The sequence below is a fragment of the Cydia strobilella genome, chromosome 9 (assembly GCF_947568885.1).
Source record: "Cydia strobilella chromosome 9, ilCydStro3.1, whole genome shotgun sequence".
Lineage (NCBI taxonomy): Eukaryota > Metazoa > Arthropoda > Insecta > Lepidoptera > Tortricidae > Cydia > Cydia strobilella.
Window position 1 is genome coordinate 15,916,675 of NC_086049.1, and position 20,543 is coordinate 15,937,217.

General features: G+C 38.9%; 1 protein-coding gene across 2 annotated transcripts; it reads left to right on the forward strand.

Moving 5' to 3' along the window:
• Positions 1-1,498: 1,498 nt before the first annotated feature.
• Positions 1,499-19,933, forward strand: LOC134744393 (cryptochrome-1). Of its 2 annotated transcripts, XM_063678195.1 has the most exons (13): positions 1,499-1,635; positions 3,657-3,798; positions 4,328-4,474; positions 4,893-5,080; positions 10,967-11,083; positions 11,238-11,371; positions 11,897-11,992; positions 12,518-12,591; positions 14,514-14,640; positions 15,962-16,144; positions 16,478-16,645; positions 17,125-17,248; positions 19,690-19,933. In XM_063678195.1, exons 2-13 carry the CDS (start codon positions 3,669-3,671, stop codon positions 19,804-19,806), a joined length of 1,605 nt encoding a protein of 534 aa, XP_063534265.1. In that variant the 5' UTR covers positions 1,499-1,635; positions 3,657-3,668; the 3' UTR covers positions 19,807-19,933. The 2 variants fall into 2 exon arrangements, with proteins under 2 accessions (XP_063534265.1, XP_063534266.1); XM_063678196.1 differs by lacking the exons at positions 1,499-1,635; positions 3,657-3,798; positions 4,328-4,474; positions 4,893-5,080 and adding an exon at positions 5,123-5,248 and having other exon boundaries at positions 19,690-19,926.
• The last annotated feature ends 610 nt before the right edge of the window (positions 19,934-20,543 follow it).

Here is a 20,543-nt window from a genome sequence, read left to right on the forward strand (position 1 = left end):
CAGCTTCTCATCGAAATCTTGACAAACTCTGAAAAAGTTTTAGGCTGCTGGGTTGTTATTCTGGATTTTGAGGTAGCCATACTCTTTCAATGTTCACGAATTATATCTCATTTGAAAGAGTTTTTGATGCCGCTTCTTACGATACTAGACACAAAGTGTAATCTAGACAGCTTCTCATCGAAATCTTGACAAACTCTGAAAAAGTTTTAGGCTGCTGGGTGTTATTCTGGATTTTGAGGTAGCCATACTCTTTTAATGTTTACGAATTATATCTCATTTGAAAGAGTTTTTGATGCCGCTTCTTACGATACTAGACTCAAAGTGTAATCTAGACAGCTTCTCATCGAAATCTTGACAAACTCTGAAAAAGTTTTAGGCTGCTGGGTGTTATTCTGGATTTTGAGGTAGCCATACTCTTTCAATGTTCACGAATTATATCTCATTTGAAAGAGTTTTTGATGCCGCTTCTTACGATACTAGACACAAAGTGTAATCTAGACAGCTTCTCATCGAAATCTTGACAAACTCTGAAAAAGTTTTAGGCTGCTGGGTGTTATTCTGGATTTTGAGGTAGCCATACTCTTTCAATGTTCACGACTTATACCTCATTTGAAAGAGTTTTTTATGACGCTTCTTACGATACTAGAAGCAATGTGTAATCTGGACAGTGTCCCTAAAAATAACGAAACCATTTAAGAAACGTTGTAGGCTGCCTGTTTGTGAAGTTAGCTGCCCTATGTGTTTTGTGAATAATTTGGCCCTTTTTGGGCTTAACACTTTCAGTTGTGATAAAGAAGTCAAATTTCTTTTAAAAACATGTTGTATATGCTCTTGAAAATGCTTAATATGTGAGTGTACAGGAGGTATATAAAATGACATCTTAATTTGGTTGGATTATCTTGGGCTGCCAGCTTTAGGCTGCTAACTTCACGCCGGTGAACACACAGACAGAAAGACAGAGACTTTCGCATTTATAATATTAAGTATGGATAAGTACAGTGATATCACATAAACAATTAGTCAATTAGTTCTTAAGTAGTATTTAATTTTGTACGCAATATGGGTAAATGCCTGAAATAAAAGCTTTTTATTTATTTATTTATTTAAAGCGTTCATGCACCCCTGAATTGGCTAAATTTTAGGCTGTGACCAGTGTAACCATACTTAACTATTTATCATGATGCCGAATTGGTTGTATCGTTCGTATAGTATTGTTCATAATTCCGTAATTACGGGATTGCTCCTTTTAATTACGTAGTTCAATAGTTATACGGAATTACGTAATTACGGAATGGAAGCCGTAATAATGCCGATTGTCGATTGTACATTTGTTTTTGTATAAAAAACATTTTATAACTTACATATAACTGAAACCTTCTAACCTTCGAATAAACAAAGACCTCCTTGTACAATGTACAGCTTGTATAAGTTCTGGAGGATTCAAGAACTTACTCGAAAGTAGCGGAAAATGACGACGCAATTTCACTGTACCCGCGGGGCTTGAGACGGCCAGTTGTGCTTTGATTTTAATTCCATGTTTTATTTCCAAACCAGTGTTTGTCGATCATGGTTTATAGTGAATTTAATTAATTAAGGCAATTTATTGTCTTGAGTTTTTTGTATCGCTGATTTGGAGTAAGCATTTTGAATTTTATTTAATCGTATGGCATACATTGAGGGCAATCAGAGTGTAGCCTTGAGGTTGCCAAGCCAAACAACCAACTCAGGTGTCACGGTGCTCAGATCCTCAGCAGGCCTGCTGAGGATCTGAGCATTTTGAATTAATATTTTGGATAGGCTTTTCCGTTTCTACATGTGGATTTTTCCGATTCGTGGAAAATCTTTTTATTCCAGTATTTGTTGTTTTGAAATATGAATATTTTTAAAATTGATATTTAACATATATAAGGTTATTTATAAAGTTTATTATGTTAGTAACATCTAATATAATTTAAACTGTTCTGAATCATGTTAATAACATTTTGTTAAACAAATTTAACGTATTAATTCACGTCTTTTTATGCTCAGCACTGTTAGTGCTTGAACCTATAAACATATCGCGCGAGTGACTAAAAATCCGTGAGTTCAACCGTAAATTTAATTTCATACTACCTACTACTCGTACCTACTTTGATCTTTTATTCAGACCTAGTGGCTCGATCAGTATTAAGTGGTCTTGTCGTGGTCTTGTCCAATATAACGCGTTCTTGAGCTGAAATAAAGCCCAGTTGGTCATTGTCTAGACGACATACAGTTTATCTGTTGACTAAATTGTTTTTACGCTTAGTGTTTCTAAACGAATGGGTTGTCATAAACTGTTTTCATCGTTTCTAGTAGGTAATCTAATTGTGATGCGGTAATATATGACCCTTAAAACCTAATAGGTCTGATTGGGTAGCTACTCGCCAAGTCACCACGCACATTCAATACTTATATATAAATTATACTGCGTGGTGACCTGGTGACGGATTATAATGGCTTCCTATTCGCAAAACAAATGATTTCACAATAGTAGGTGCACCTAACACCTAACCAATCATTGCGGTGCTCGCCATTGTAATTCTCTGTAACATCTCGGTTATATACACAATGTGCCCTATGATTCCAAGTATTATTGCAACCGCATTAACCGACAATCACAATAAAAATTCCTAAGTCTACCATGTGTAATTTTAAGTGCAATTGTATATTGTGAGAAAAATAAATCATATCATATCATATCATTTTTTGAAAAGTAAGGTTTAGATTTCAACACCGCTCTAAAGTTTAGGTAGGTATGACGATAACTTCATAGAACGTTTTATCGTCTTTTGCTAATTTATTAAAACCGTGGAGCAAAGTCGTTTTTGTAATGGCCGTGAAGATGCACTCATAAGCATTTATTTCACTTATTTTCCTAGTGTAAAACCATTGATAAGTATAAATTTTACAACTGTAAACAAGGTCAGTATCATTACCTGTTACGTTAGAGATTAGTAAGCATTAGATGTAAGAATATAATCTGTAAGGTTTAGGTTAGGTAATGTTACAACTTGGCAACGTTGGCAACTCATTTATGTTTGTGACAGTGACGTCAATGACAATAGGTACCGATATTTATGTAACAAGATAGGGAAAGGTGGGGTGGGACTATCGCCGGGATAAGACTATCACTTGTATGGAATCCTTATATTGTTTGTCTCGACCCTAGCAAAATAAACTATGTTAGTCTTACCTCACCTTTACCTTACTGGTTATATTCGCTGATGTCGGGCATCAACAAGATTTTAATATTTATGCCATTTACTTCAGCGGTTAGATGCCTAGATGGGTGCCTATATTACCACGAAACTTATGTGAATATGTACTTTACGTGAAACGAGGGATGAATAAAAGGAAAGATAGATACTTAAAGTTTAGTAGCTATAGTATACGTTACGCAATTTGCCTCGTCGTCGTAATTTAAACGGGGCAGCAAAGAGTTATGTACGTATATAGAAACAGGGCAGTCTGGGGTCCATTCTAGACATCGATATATTAGCTTAGCTATAGAAATTTTGAGATCTAAAAAACCTAAACCATGCCATGGCCATGCACTGATTGCCAAATTAAAAAGCTTCTGAAATTTAAATCGCATAAAAACTACTATCTCATCTCATAGTATCTTTCTTCTTCAGAACTGCTGATAAATGATTGGTGGAAGCGTTCTCTGGTTCCGCCATGGCTTGCGGCTACACGACAACCCGGCGTTGCACGCAGCCCTGGAGGATCATACTGTACCGTTCTACCCTATGTTCATCTTCGATGGGGAGACGGCAGGTACGTTAGGACCATTGGCTGTAGAATGTTGGGTGGTTGTCAGGCACCCAACATTCTAGTCTGGTGGTCATCTTATGGTTCTATAATATGCGTCACTCCGAGTTCACCCGGCCTTATCTCACATTAATCTACGGTACGGGGACGGGGGAGCATGAAGGATTCTAGATCGATGGCGAAATATGTAGTTGGATGATGCATTACTTTAGTTATATAGTTTACTAATCCTATCTTTATATTTAGTTAAGATAATCACTAACAATATTCTATGGACTTTAATGGTTCGAAATAAAGATTTTATTATTATTTATTTAACTTCTGCCTGATTTTTGAAGCGATCTCATATCATTATTTATCATAGTTTTGAGACTATTACCATTGGCTACTCTGAGAAAAATGTAGATCTGAACAAGTTTTCCGCCACCATGAAAACATATAAAATATATCCTTTCCCTCAACAATGCAAATCTGCAAATGTCTTGGTAATTTGTATAAGTTTACGCGTCTGAGATACGTTTTATATCATATTTAGGAACAAAACTGGTGGGCTATAATCGCATGCGGTTCCTACTGGAAGCCCTGGACGACCTGGACCAGCAGTTGAAGCGGCACGGCGGGCGGCTGATCATGCTCAAAGGCCAGCCCAATGTGGTGTTCCGAAGGCTCTGGGAGGAATTTGGTAAGTTAACTTATTGTGCTATGTTATATTTCCACGGATTGGTATCGAATATTTGTATTAATTAATATACTTTATTTAGTCGTATGGCATTTTTTTTACAAAATACGCAATTACATAGATAAATTTATTATAGATATTACTGTCTCCCAATTTGTGCCGCTGTGGCTCTAGCTGTTAAGGTACAATTGTCAACTTAAATAATAATAAACAACAAATAATAATAAACAAATAAAATTTTACAGTTTTATCGCGAAATCTAAAAAGTTATAGGTCAACATTTAAGCAGTTGAGCCACGCTGCTGCATCGGGTCTTGCAGCAGGTCTTCAATTAATATACTGAACTGGAATCTAATTGTATTCCGAAGTAACTCTTTCTAATTTACTTTATTCCATCCTCTAATAATCCAAACTCCGCCAGGCATCCGCAAGATCTGCTTCGAACAAGATTGCGAGCCGGTATGGCGCGCCCGCGACAACAGCGTGAAGCAAGCCTGTCGCGAAATCGGCGTGACCTGTCACGAACACGTGTCGCACACGCTCTGGGAACCCGATACCGTCATCAAGGCCAATGGGGGGATACCACCACTCACTTACCAGATGTTCTTGGTAAGTTAACAATATCTACTACAGCTCAGTCAGCCAAAGATCGTCAAGATGGCGTGTCGTGAAATCGGCGTGACCTGTCACGAACACGTGTCGCACACGCTCTGGGAGCCCGATACCGTCATCAAGGCCAATGGGGGGATACCACCACTCACCTACCAGATGTTCTTGGTAAGTTAACAATATCTACTATAGCTCAGTCAGCCAAAGATCGTCAAGATGGCGTGTCGCGAAATCGGCGTGACCTGTCACGAAAACGTGTCGCACACGCTCTGGGAGACCGATACCGTCATCAATAGACCTGTACCGCTGGCTATATTTTGACCCCTAGGTTATAAAAATATTAAAGTCAATTCTGTTTTCGCTTATGAATACTTTGTTAAGATGTAAATCTTACATTTTGTTTTGTGTCATATATATAATTTGCTTTTCTAGTAATTTGTTATTTTGTGGTAATTATTTTTTATTTTGAATTATTTTGGAGAAAAAAATATTCGAGAGAAAACATGTAACTGTGTTGCATTTAGGATAGTGTTTTTAGTGTGAAAACATAGTTTGTGTCAATTACGTCCACTGCAATCTGATACTATGTCATAATATTCTAAATGACACAAAAAAAAATAGTTAAAAAAAATTACTTAGGTCGAATTTAATCGTTTAAATAGGTCCATTAAATGATTTTGTGTCTTATTAAGGCATAGCTTCATAAGATATTTGATGATTTTGTTGTAACAGGCTGTCACCGTTACAAAAGAATATTAAAGATATTAGAGTTTACATCTTATTAATTTGAAATGCGGGATAAATAAGATGTATGAATTTGTGTCACTTGCATCCACTGCATAAACAAATATTACAAAAATATTATTTGCGTTCAAACGAAGCTAGCGGGCCGTCTGAATGGGCAACGGAGGCCGTGCAGGGTGGGGCCGCGGCGTGACCTTGCCGTACGCAACCCATGTTTACTTCGCCTGTGCGCCAAATTAACGCAACTTATTCAAAGAAGTTACGCAAACAACACAACAAGCAACAAGCAAACAAAGAATGCGTCGAATTATCTTTTACCTATTTAAAACTCATAGATATTGTACAATGTAAGAAGAAGTAGGAAATAGGATAAGAAGTAGTAGGTTAGCGTGGTATGGGCATGTGATGAGGAGGGATGAATGCCATATAGGCAAAAGAATGTTAGGGATGAATGTTGATGGACGGAGAGCGTATGGTAGACCCAAAAAGCGATGGATGGATTGTGTAAAAGAGGATATGAGAAAGAAAGGAGTGAGTGCTGAGGTGACGAAAGATAGAGGAGAATGGAAGAGAAAAACATGTTGTGCCGACCCCACATAACGTGGGATAAGGGTAGGAAGAAGAAGAAGATTGTACAATGTCACCATTATGCAAAAGAACTGTAAGTACATGTTTGATTTGCGAGCGAGCTGGCAACATTGCGCAGGGAAATCTTAAAAATATCGCGTTTACGTGAACGCCACATACATTTGTGACAGTGATAGGGAAAAGGTACCACTAAAGTAAAATTTGGTTATTAATACCGTGACTTTCTTTCATTCTTTGATAAAAAAAAATGCTATTTACGCAACAAGTGCGGAAATCATCTTTACGCACGTGTATCATACAATGTTTTACTATGCATTGTGCGAGTAAATAAAAAAAACATATCATGGCAAATAAGTTTACTTATTAAAAGGAGTGTTTTAAATCGACACGAGTTGCGAATTACATTACATGTTTTACAGTACATATGGCCCTTTAAACTTTCGACATATGCACGGTAAGTGCTCTTTTCCGCACTAGTGCGAGAAAGTAGCACCATATGTTCTGTAAAAAAAAAATTGAAAACAAAAAGCACTAGTGCGGAAAAGCAGTACTTTCCGCACGATATGGCTCCGTAGGAAAGGCACTTTTCGAGCACATGCATTGTAAAAAAATATATAGGACTGTATCTCCTAAACCATGCGTCGTAGCGCAAAAATAATAAAATTTTCGTTCCCCTTTATGTAACCCAAAAGTAATACATGAAAAATACAATGAAAAAAAAGAAACAAAATCTTTATAGGGCTGTATTAGCTGTATCTCCTATATCGTGCATCGTAGCGCAAAAATAATCAAATTTTCGCTCCCCTTTAAGAAGCCCCTAATTAAGATTTAAAAACGCAAAAAAGAAAAAAAAGAGGAAAAAATCTTTATAGGGCTGTATCTCCTAAACCGTGCGTCGTAGCGCAAAAATAAACGTTTCGGTCCCGTTTATGTAACCATTAATTTATATTAAAAAAAACGCAATAAAAATCTTTATAGGGCTGTATCTCCTAAACCATGCGTCGTAGCGCAAAAATAATAAAATTTTCGTTCCCCTTTATGCAACCCATAATTTATATTTAAAAAAAAACGCAAAATTTTAAAAAAAATCCTTATAGGGCTGTATCTCTTAAACCATGCGTCGTAGCGCAAAAATAATTTAAAAAACCCCTTTAAGAAACCCGTAATTAATACTTTAAAAAAAAACAAAAAAAACCAGGAAAAAAAACTTTATAGAGCTGTATCTCCTAAGCCGTGCGTGGTACCGCAAAAACAATAAAATTTTCGTTCCCCTTTATGCAACCCATAATTTATATTTAAAAAAACGCAAAATTTAAAAAAAAAATCTTTATAGGGCTGTATCTCCTAAACCATGCGTCGTAGCGCAAAAATAATAAAATTTTCGTTCCCCTTTATGAAACCCCAAAGTAATATACAAAAAACACAATGTAAAAAAGAAAAAAAACAATAAAAAATTCTTTATAGGGCTGTATCTCCTAAACCATGCGTCGTAGCGCGAAAATAAAAAAAATTTCGTTCCCCTTTATGCAACCCATAATTTATATTAATAAAAAACGCAAAATTTAAAAAAAAAATCATTATAGGGCTGTATCTCTTAAACCATGCGTCGTAGCGCAAAAATAATTTAAAAAACCCCTTTAAGAAACCCGTAATTAATACTTAAAAAAAAAACAAAAAAAAAAACCAGGAAAAAAAACTCTATAGAGCTGTATCTCCTAAACCGTGCGTGGTACCGCAAAAACAATAAAATTTTCGTTCCCCTTTATGCAACCCATAATTTATATTTAAAAAAACGCAAAATTTAAAAAAAAAACTTTATAGGGCTGTATCTCCTAAACCATGCGTCGTAGCGCAAAAATAATAAAATTTTCGTTCCCCTTTATGAAGCCCCAAAATAATATACAAAAACACAAGAAAAAGAAAGAAAAAAATAATAACAAAAAAACCTTATAGGGCTGTATCTCCTAAACCGTGCATCGTAGCGCAAAAATAATCAATATCCGTTCCCCTTTAAGAAGCCCTTAATTAAGATTTAAAAACGCAAAAAAAAAGAAAAAAATCTATATAGGGCTGTATCTCCTAAACCGTGCGTCGTAGCGCAAAAATAATCAACTTTTCGGTCCCCTTTATGTAACCATTAATTTATACAAAAAAAACGCAAAAATAAGAGTTTTTTTTATAGGGCTTGATCTCCTAAACCATGCGTCGTAGCGCAAAAATAATTAAATTTTCGTTCCCCTTTATGAAACCCCAAAGTAATATACAAAAAACACAATGTAAAAAAGGAAAAAGGAAAAAAAAAATAAAAAAAACTTTATAGGGCTGTATCTCCTAAACCGTGCGTCGTAGCGCAAAAATAATAAAATTTTCTTTCCTCTTTATTCAACCCTTAATTTATATTTAAAAAAAAAACGCTTTCACTAAACTGCTGTAACTCGGAAAGTTAGAATCCACAAAGGGGACTTTACTAAATTATGACACATATTAAAGCCTGACCAGTAATATATGATCATTGTCAAGAGGGCGCTGTTCATTCTCATGTATAGGGTGACAGTTCAGTATAGTATGAAAAAATATTGTATTTAATGAACATCATCATCAATGTAATTAATGTTGCTTGCCACGCTTAAACATGACAAAAATCACAATAAATTGCGTCTTAAAATAAACTTAAAAAGTCTACTAAAAATTGAAACAAAAGTAATTTTTAAGTCGCTGATGTGACATTCTCAATCAAAAGGTAGGTACCACTTTGTCGTTTACCATAAAGACGAAATTTGATTATATCTTTATACAAATAACCTGTCAGAGAAAGTGGTACCTTTTGATTAGGAACGTCACAAATGTTGGTCAGTATGAGGAGTGCAGCCTACAGTTTATTTTTAATTATATTTATATACCTACTACGGTAAGATTGATAAGACAATGTAATTATGCCTCCGAATGAAATAAATACACTGTATCGCAAAACTAAGTGGCGAGACAGCTCATAATGCCATCTCTTGGTTGGTCTTAACAAGGGTAAAGGAGATAGATAGTATTAAGATCTCAGTCGCCAGCTGATATTGCGGCAAGTATAATAAGCACCCCACCCGCGTAGGTACCCTTCCCCGCGCACGCCCTTCTTGCTCAATTGAGTTTTATTTTGCCAGATAGTAAAAAAACCGTGGATCAAAATGACCCAAATTATGAATGATGTCTCAATGTGGTATTATAATATTGTAGACGTAAACTTAATAATATGTTTTTTTTTTGTGGCAGATACAGGTTGTTAATTAGAAAAAAAGTTTTTTTAAATAAAAGCGGTGGATGAATTTGACACAGATTTGTTTGAATAACATATAACAATGTTCTGTAAAGTACAACACTTCACTTACCGACTCTAATATTTTTTTAGGCGTTTTAGGATCAATATTAGGTATTTATTAAATGCCATTATACCCGTGGATGAAAATGACACAAAATGCGTGTGTACGTCGGAAGCCACTTTGCCTTTACAGGGAAACAAAGAATTTCGTCTCTAATATTTTTTTACAGAATGCTGATTGAAAAAAGAAATACCTAAATTTCTACCTAAGCAAATACCTAGGATGACACAAAATATTATTTTTAGGTTTAGTATATGGTCTGGAAACTATATATAAAAAATAAGCAACATTAATATTCTTATAACCTCAGAAGTTATTGGTACAGGTCTACAATGCCAATGGCCACCACCACCACTCACCTACCAGATGTTCTTGGTAAGTTAACAATGTCTGGAGCTCGCATACGCTCTAGGAGCCCGATACCGTCATCAAGGCCGATGGAGGGATCCCATTGCTCACCTAAGAGATGTTCTTAATAATGTTTTGTCTCGAATTTCTCGGCCTAAAATGTACACGCTTTTAACGTCTGGTCATCGCGTTCTAACAAGTATGTAAGTGACACCGACACCGTATGCCGCATACGTTTTGGTAAATTACCAAATGGTTTTGGTAAGTTAACAATGTCTCAAGTTTGCACACGCTCTGGGAGACCGATACGGTCATCAATGCCAAAATGCCACTCACACCAGATGGTTTTGGTTTGTAGTTTCTCGAGTTTTTCGGCGTTAAAATGTGCGCGCATTGAGCTTCTGTCCTCTTGCCCGTCACGTTTATCCATTTTAAGAATAAAAAAGTATATCTAAAGGCGTCCGTTAGCAGGCGCGGAATGGGTGAGCGGCTTAACGAAAAATAGTATGAGCAACGCTAACTGGCGCATACGCGTTCTACGGATTTTACCTACAATGGCACCCGCGTGCGTGCGCTTGCTCCGTGCACCCGCGCCATCAATCCTATCAGTCATCTGCGAGCATACCACACGCATTTGACTTCTGGTTTCAGGTTTTTTTTAAACTAGGAGTACAGGCGTAATTTAGTATAGACTTCCAATACAAGTTGACGTTAGTGCATTCTAATTTCTATCTTGTGTGTTCCTCCTACTGAAACCTGCTGCAAAATCTAGTCCTTTTTTTCTTCCATTTTACTTAATATTATACTAAGTATGTAACTTGTAAAATCTATGTTATAGCATACGGTAGCAACGATCGGAGACCCGCCACGGCCGGTCGGGGATTTAGATCTGAGCGGCGTTAAGTTCGGCACCTTGCCGGAGTGCTTTTACAGCGAGTTTACTGTCTTCGACAAGGTACGGATTGTATTCTGATATTGATATTATATATGTGACTGGCAGAACTGCATGTTCACATTAGAAATAATGATGAAAATACATATATCCACGTCCCTCAAAGTACTTACAAAGTTTTTTGCGACATCATTGTGACTTTACATGTGACTTTCAGACTCCTAAGCCGGAAGACTTCGGGGTGCACATGGAAAACGAGAATATTCGGATGATCCGCTGGGTGGGAGGGGAAACCACGGCTCTTAAGCAGATGAAACAGCGCTTGAGCGTGGAGTACGAGACATTTTGCAGGTAGAATTGATTAAATTTATACAAATTAATTAATCTCTGACCTAACTAACCTACCGACTGCGCCAGTGTGTGTTTTACTTATATTTTATCTTTTAATATTAATTTACTTGTAATATACAAACAACTTTATACATGGTGGCTAAAAAATGCATTCCCGTTGCCAGGGAGCTTTTAATATGATACTGAGCAACTTTTACTAAGGGACCAACCACGAAGTCGCGAAAAAAAATTTAGTGAACCAGCCAAAATGTATGAAACAGCAAATTTTTTTTCGCGATTTCGGAGTTTGTCCCATAGTAAAAGTTGCTCAGTATAATCCCAAAACCTCCCTGGCGACGGGAATGCACTTATCTTTTTGCCATCCTGTATAAGAACCGCTCTACTAACTGAGTTACTGAGTTCAAATATATGAATATGAATATACGCAGAGAATATTCCATCACATTCTTCATTAGCAACACATTTGTCGTCAACATTAAATTGCGAATATTCTTTTACTGATTTAAAAAAATGTGTATTATTTAGGGGCTCGTACCTGCCGACCCACGGCAGCCCGGACTTGCTCGGGCCGCCTATCTCCCTGAGTCCGGCGCTACGGTTCGGCTGCTTGTCCGTCCGGAGGTAAATACCACTATGTTGATTTTTGAGTGATCGAAGTTAAACTTTCGTGAGACATAGGTATTTGTGTAGATTTTTGAGTAATTGATTTCTGAGTTTCCGTTATGTTTACGAGACGTTGGCTTTCTGTGCATGTTCTACCGTCTGTACAATGGGGAATGTTTCGAAGAACTTTTTGATATGATTTTGTCTCGGTTCTATCACCGCACCTCCCGCCAAACGAGCAAAGCTCATCCTTACTTCTTCGATACACCCCGATGCCCGCTTATTCTTGGCACACCAAGAATAAGCGGGCATCTCGCTCGTTTCTTCCCAGAACGTGCAGAGTGTGGAATGAGTTGCCTCCTGAGGTATTTCCTTTGCGCTACGACATGGGATTCTTCAAGAAGCGGGTATTTAGGGTTCTCAAGGGTCGGCAATGCTTAAGTGGCTCCTGTGATGTTGCTTATGTCCATGGGCGACGATGACTGCTTCCCATCAGGCGGCTTGTCTGCCCGTTTGCTATCACATTTAAAAAAAATGTTTCAGTTTCTACTGGGCCATCCAAGACCTGTACCGCCAAGTACACCAAGGCCGACTTCCGTCCAACCAGTTCATAACAGGTAACATGAAAACGTCAAGCATCTAATAGGTATTAGTATATAGGGGTGACACTTTTTAGGGTTCCGTATCCAAACGCGGCCAAAGGGCCCCCTATTGATTTAAACTAACACGATTTTCACATAAAGGCAATAAATAAACGTAAGTTTGTACGCGAATTACGCGATTAAGTCCCGTGTTGGTTTTAAAATTTTGGTTCCCTATTGCTTAATAAGTCTGTCAACGGCCTATATTTCATAAATCCTTTTGAACTTGAAAGTGTATTAGTGTACTTATATTGCAACAATTGGCGTTTTTTTTTATACCACGTCGGTGGCAATCAAGCATACGGCCCGCCTGATGGTAAGCAGTTACCGTAGTCTATGGACGCCTGCAACATCGGAGATATTACACGCGCGTTGCCGACCCTTTAAGAACCTGTACACTCCTTTTTTGAAGAACCCCATACTGTAGCCCCTCGGGAGAACCTCGGCAGGGAGCTCATTCCACAGCCGAAGCGTACTCGGGAGGAAATCGCTTTAGCAACAAACAATTCATATTAAAAACTACATGTAGGTAAACCTACATGAAACATTTGTTGTTTTAGGGCGGGTAGTTTTATGGTTGACTGGTAGAGAATGCCTATAATGGCATTAAGTCCGCCTGTTGTACACTTTTTATGTGCAATAAAGTTTAAAATTAAAATAAATAGAGTTAAACATGAAACCTAGTGTAATTCATAAAATAATAAAACCGCATAGCACCAAAAAAAGCGTGAATCCGAATTGTTACCCATAATTTAATGAGAGAAACGTTAAATTTAAGTAATACAATACTTTTATTAACTTGGGTCCTGGCTTTTGTGGCGCTTCCTTGTAAAGCTTTGGAAGTTTCGGTAAGAAAACTTTTGACCAAACTTATACTTTTGCCGTTCATAAACAACAATTAAAGGTACTTTTTTTGGAAGAACAGAACGATATAGGTATGTTTTACATTGTAAGGATAGGCCGTGTTCATAATAACCATAGACATTGTATATACAAGTAGTTATATACATGAAACCGAGCAACCAGGGGTAAGAGAAAGACATATTCATGTATTGATAGTTTCATGTATAGCAGCATAATCCTTTTTCTCTTTCACTCTTATACATTTCGGTATTTCGCCATCGCCTCCTTGCTATGATGCCATAACCCGACCATGAAAAAAATGCCCGGTCGGTGATAAAGACAAAGGATGGCACTATTTTCTCTTTCCTCTTAAAGGAATCGCAATAAGACTATCTGTCTCTATCAAAGAGTGTCAGGCCCTTGATAATAACACATCGTGTATAGACATTTTAAAGTTCTTACTTCGCTCCGTAGGTTTACTAAGTATTACAAAATAGAATTGATTTTATTTTGTTCATAAATCGAACGAAACAAAACAAATGCAACTTTGTTCCAATAGGGATGTTAACTATTTTTTAGAACTGTTTTCATTTTATAGATAGACACGTAATTATTGTAAAAAAAAAAACAATTTTATTCATTAATAATAAAAAAATCGACGTTAATTAGTTTAGTGTTTAAATTTCGCGAAAAACGCTCCAAGTTGTCACGTGATCTGGATGACGTAACGAGGTAATAAACAAACGACTGTCAGTGCCAGAGGACCACCAGTATGTGCGTGTTTCTCACACCGTGACGTCACGCGCTCCGATTTGCGTTTGCAGTCACGTGATGATGGGCATTATTTTAATTAATTTATTACGCATATTTATACTTACAAAATATGATTTTCAGCATTCGAATATTCCCTGCTATGGTAAAAACATAAAGTTTTATAAATTTGCGACTCATGTCAACATCCCTATTAAAAGTAATATTAGGACATTTAGGACCGTGGGACGCTAGAAGCTAACCCCTTAAGCCCTTGATGTAACACAAACGTTCCACCTGTACAGGGCAGCTCATCTGGCGAGAGTACTTCTACACGATGAGCGTGAACAACCCGCAATACGGGCAGATGGCAGGCAACCCTATCTGCTTGGACATCCCGTGGAAGGAGCCCAGCGGTGACGAACTCAATTGGTAAGGGATGTGACGCAAACGTTCCCCCTGTACAGGGCAGCTCATCTGGCGAGAGTACTTCTACACGATGAGCGTGAACAACCCACAATACGGGCAGATGGCAGGCAACCCTATCTGCTTGGACATCCCGTGGAAGGAGCCCAGCGGTGACGAACTTAAGAGGTAAGGGATGTGACGCAAACCTTTCATGTGTGCAGAAAGCCATCTTACGAGAGTTATTTTACGTAAAGGCGCATTCTAAACATGGACTGAATCACGGGTCAAATCTTGCAAGTTAAATTTGACCCACTTCCTAACTTCCAATGAAGCTGAAAATTTTGGGGTTTTTAGAATTGTCTCTGATGAATATTAGTTGCCTGTGGAAAGAAAAGTACAAAATTAAATTTTTACCAAAAACTTATTTTTTAGGGTAAAAACTGGACCCTATTACTAAGACTCCTCTGTCCGTCTGTCTGTCTGTCATCAGGCTGTATCTCATGAACCGTGATAGCTAGAGAGTTGAAATTTTCACTGATTGATGTAAATCTGTTGCCGCTATACCTAACAACAAATACTTAAAAGTACGGAACCCTCGGTGGGCGAGTCCGACTCGCCCTTGTCCGGTTTTTTTATCTACTTGTATTCTTTTCCACATTCGAACACGTATTTAATTACTTAACGTATTTTAAATAAATGATATGTTCTTCGATATTCCTATTCACGTCACAGACGGTGTTTAAACATGGCGGGTCAGTGCTAAAAGACACCGACCACTCGATCGCCTCTTCTAAGTCTTCTAACACTTAGTGTAAGGCCTGCGTGGACGCTCGAGTTGAGCGTGCGTTGGGGCGACGCGTGCGGCGTGCATGTTAAACAAATGCAAACGTATAGGAGCGGCCTTAGTGCACGCTGCTCACATCACTTGTGAGCCCGACGACGACGAGAAAGAGCTCATTGTGACAATCTCAAATATATTTTTTATATAATTTTAAGATGAACAGTTTAGAAGTTATTCAAGAAAATAGGCAAAAAATTACCATTCCCCCCCCTTTATCTCCGAAACTTTGAAAATTTTTGAAAAAAACGCACAAAATAGATCTTTACCTATAGATCACAGGAAAACCCATTTAGAAATGTGCAATCAAGAGCGAGTCCGACATAATTACTTAGTTTTTGATCCGACCCCTACGGGCTTTCTAAAGACATTTAACATAAAAAATACATTTTTTAAATTGTGTAATGTACGGAACCCTTGGAACGCGAGTCCGACTCGCACTTGTTTATTGCTTATTTTACTTAGGCCTTACACTTAAACGTGCAATTGATTTCTATTGTTGTACAGCTGGATGGAAGGCCGCACCGGCTTCCCATTTATCGACGCGGCCATGCGCCAACTCCGCATCGAAGGCTGGCTCCACCACGCTGTGCGAAACACTGTGGCTTCATTCCTTACCCGAGGCACCCTCTGGCTATCCTGGGAACACGGGCTGAACCACTTCCTTAAATATCTACTTGACGCTGACTGGTGAGACCATTATACAGTGGTATAGAAATCTGGTTCCACGCAGTAACCTAGGTTATACCATCAGCTTTTCTAAGCTATCTGGGTCTTCACGAGCGACGTGTCCGAAATACATAAGGATTCTCTGGAAGCAGATAGTGGACAGCCTTGTGGTTATTCCGAGCTTCTTGAGTATGATCGAATTTAAACTATCGTGAGACATATTAACTAACTTAGCCTCCTTGAGTGTGGACACGTTGGTCCGACGTGCGGTCCAAGGAATTTGCAGCATACGTCTCGAAAAATCGGTCTAGGCCTAACCTTACGTTTAGTTACAACCTTCGCTTCTGTCCACAGGTCCGTATGCGCCGGCAACTGGATGTGGGTCTCCTCCAGCGCTTTCGAGGCATTACTGGACTCCGGAGAATGTGCCTGTCCCGTACGACTAGGTCAACGACTGGACCCGAGCGGCGAATATGTTCGCCGCTACGTACCCGAGCTCACCAACATGCCGCCGCTTTACATGTGAGTACAGAACAACTACTGGACGTTGGAGAATGAATCAAATGATATTTCGTACAGTCAGCTGCAGAGAAAAGATACCACCCCTGTATAGAAGTTTGTATGCAAAGGTGCTAAGCGAATAGTATTGCAGACTGTACATAAAGTTCCGAAAAACTCCACGAGTATTATTATTACGAGCCTATTGTGTCCCACTGCTGGGCAAAGGCCTCCCCCCTCTTCTTCCACTTCTCCCGGTTTTGAGCTACATCTGGCCAGTCGCTCAAAAAGGAGTCCAAGTTATCCCGCCATCGCCGACGAGGTCTGCCGGATCCCCGGTTTGACTCATGGGGCACCCACTCTGTGGTTATTTTGGCCCACATGTCATTCGGCATGCGGCAGACATGACCAGCCCAGTCCCACTTTAACTTACGTAATACACTACGTATACATTACGTAATACACTACGAGTATGTATATTTAAATTCCACGTGTAATTGCAGCTACGAGCCGTGGAAAGCGCCGATCGAGGTGCAGGAGCGCGCCAAGTGTATCATCGGGCAGCACTACCCGGCGCCCATCGTCAACCACCTGGACGCCGCGCAACGCAACCGGAACGCTATGCAGGTAAGATCATCTTGCTCTGACACTCTAATTACGCCTTAATTGGAGTAAAAGAGAAATGCCCGCAATTTGCCAACTTCGGTGTTCGCAGTAGGCCCTCAGTTTCCTATAGGGTTCGACAGATTCCTCCGTTCAAGGTTTCACATATAGCATTCAAGTTAGTTTTCACAGAAAAATTCTCGAAAACGAGTCGATTATTGTCCTAGTGGGTATGTAGTTACAATAATTGGGCGTGTCCTGGGTAAAAAAATATTAGGTAGGTATAGTTGGTCAAGCAAATCTTGTCAGTAGAAAAGGCGCAAAATTCAAGTTTTCTATGGGACGATATACATACCTTCTCGCCTACATTTTTTTAAATTTCTTTTTCTACTGACAAGATTTGCTTGATCAGCTATATTATAAAAATTACAATACCTACCTGCCTCAAGGGCCTATTACGATTTAAGCAAACATTTAGTTTTATTCTTGGTACCATTGTGTAGGCACGTTTTTGCATGAATTCTATAGTAACTTCAATTGTATTTTTTTCTTATTTACTTGTAATGCATGTTAATTATAAGACGTAATGTTTTGAAACCGCCGAGTTTGTTGCCGGGCCCATATTGGGATACCCTCCTCCAATTGAGGGGGGGATTTAAATCTTCTCGAGGCAGAGCTGTAGGGTTAGAGCCGGCGTAGCTTTATTTGACGTTCATAAGCGCATTGTAATATGCCTACTTGAATAATAAACTATCTTTATCTTTTTATAAACTGTAATGGATGTCATGCGGTGGCGAGGTGGGTTCATGGCGTTAGCTAGACGCCGGTTCGAATCCTTTCACCACTGAAGGGCTTCGTCACTTTTTTCTTTAATATATGACATCTATTACAGTTTATAATTTATATATAGTAGTGTACCTAAAAAACACAAATTAAAAAAAGTTGTTTATCATTTTAGTTCAAAATTCTCTGTGCACCGAGGAAAGAAAAATAAATTTCCACGTATATAGGCAATGTCTTTGTTGAAAAACTCTAAATAAATACCTACTTACATTTTTTTATTTTCAATGAAAAGTTACAACACTTGAAATTTGTCCGTGACACAGTACCTCGCTGCCGTCTGCAATGCGCATTATAGCGAGCGCGATGTGGGCTGTCCACATCATAATATATTGAAGAAAACGTGACCCACGGACGGCCAGGTACTGAAGCCCTTCCATTCAACTGACACTTGTACGGTGCGCGGTATTGGCCTTTTAGCTTTTCTAAGGTGGTTTACCATTAGCCTATTTCTACACTCTGTTGCGACAGAATCACATTAAGAAAGCGGGCATGCTTGGTATTACGAGGCAAAAGTTGACTCCTCCGATAAAGGCCCTGGGAGTTACTGACGTAGCCGTGTATTAATGGACTTGTGCCTGGAATAAACTCAATTCCAATTTAGCTCCATGCATGAATTTATTTTTATTTTTGGATTCATAATTTATATCGTTGGAACACCGGAAATGATAAAAATACTTTTGTAAACCTTAACATTATTTTATTAAAAAATATTTAAAATTTTGAAAATTTTTGAGCGGTAGAAACGTTCATAATTTTTGGCGCGAATTCGACAGAGCGTGATGACGTCACACGTTGGGCGGCCCAACTGACGTTTGCTACTAATGACACTAATCTGTCGAACGCGTGACGTCACGTGGCGTTTCGAGCGTTTCGCTCACTAGCTTTTCGCGGGCAAATTTTTGTACTTTTTATTTATAATTTTAAGTAATTAAATGGTAATTTAAAAACGGAAATGCATTTGTAACATGATATAACGGTAACAAACATCCGAACAAAACATATTTCGTTCAAATATAAACTTCATGCATGAGGCTAATTAAAGATTTTTGTACTCCATAATAAGTGACGTGCCCGCTTTTACGCCTTCCGAATGTGATGTTATCCTATCGCGTTATCCGCTCCACTCGTTTTACTAAAGCGACGTCTTAGTTAAATGGTAAACCCATAATGGGTGTAATATATGTACATATAATTATCAATATTCAATACAGTACCGGCCAATCATACATACATATGTATGTGATATACACGGTGGCTAAAGAATAAGAGCATTCCCGTTACCAGGGAGGTTTTGGGATTATACTGAGCAACTTTGACTATGGGACCAACCCCGAAATACCGAAATAAAATTTGGCTGCTTCATACATTTTGGCTGCTCCATTTTCTCTGGGAGGGTAAAATTTCAAAGTTGCTCAGTATAATCCCAAAACCTCCATGACAACGGGAATGCACTTATTTTTTAGTCACCCTATATATATTATTGGCCGTTACTGTACTTATACGGTCACTGCATGTTTCAATTAACAAAGCAAGAAAGTCCCAGCAAGATAACAACCGACTATGACTGTATTGTTCTTGGGCCATGATTTTTTTCTTACATAACAATGACCGTTATTTCTCAGGAGCTACGTCAAATGCTTCAAAAGGCGACGCCGCACTGCTGCCCGTCGTCCGAGGACGAAATTCGCCAGTTCATGTGGCTGCCCGACGATGCCATCGCTCAGGTCACCACTGCTTAACAACCCAAGGAATAAACTCCTAAATCGCGTGGCAACTGGTTTTACTCGTAGCTAAGGAGGGTATTAGCAGGGGCGTAGCTAGAGGATATGGCGCCCGGGGCAGTCACCAAATTTGCGCCCCCTGACGTCTGACAAAAGTTGCCCCGCTGCTGCCTTTTGCCCATTTTGGTGCCACCCTTGGATGGCGCCCGGGGCTCATGCCCCCCCCCCCCCCCCCCCTAGTTACGCCACTGGGTATTAGTTAGACAACCGCGGTAGAAATTATCAGTTTCAGGAGGAGTTGTAGTGACTACACTGCAGTCTATGGCCTCATCGCTTGAGATGTGAGGTATTTATAGTATATTTGATTGGTTAGGCTAGGACATAAACGTAGTGGCGAGCGACTAGCAGCGCGTTCGGCGGAGCGTGTAGCGTTGCGTCGAGCGTCAAAGGGATTGGAGCAACGCGCACTGAGGCCATGCGTATATGCGTTTGCATTTTATTTGAAGCTTTCGCTGACAGTACTACCAGTGTACACCGATTTATACCATGTAGTCCAACTTCGAACAAAACAAATGATCCGCTCATCCGTGTTACGCGTTTCGGTGGCTGCCATTCCTCAACCCACCAACGGAGCGGCAGCTGACGTTCACGAGGGTTCATCATACATAGCCGTTAACTACTATAAGAGTTTTCGCCCGGGAGGCGATTGGTCATTTTAAGTTTCGAGCGTGGATTATAAATTTTTCAAAGTTGGA

Excerpts from the sequence above, each read along its gene's own strand:
- LOC134744393 (XM_063678195.1), top strand. The coding sequence starts at position 3,669 with ATGATTGGTGGAAGCGTTCTCTGGTTCCGCCATGGCTTGCGGCTACAC. Across the intron at positions 12,592-14,513 it reads GTCCAACCAGTTCATAACAG|GGCAGCTCATCTGGCGAGAG; the intron begins GTAACATGAAAA and ends CCACCTGTACAG. Across the intron at positions 16,646-17,124 it reads AACATGCCGCCGCTTTACAT|CTACGAGCCGTGGAAAGCGC; the intron begins GTGAGTACAGAA and ends GTGTAATTGCAG.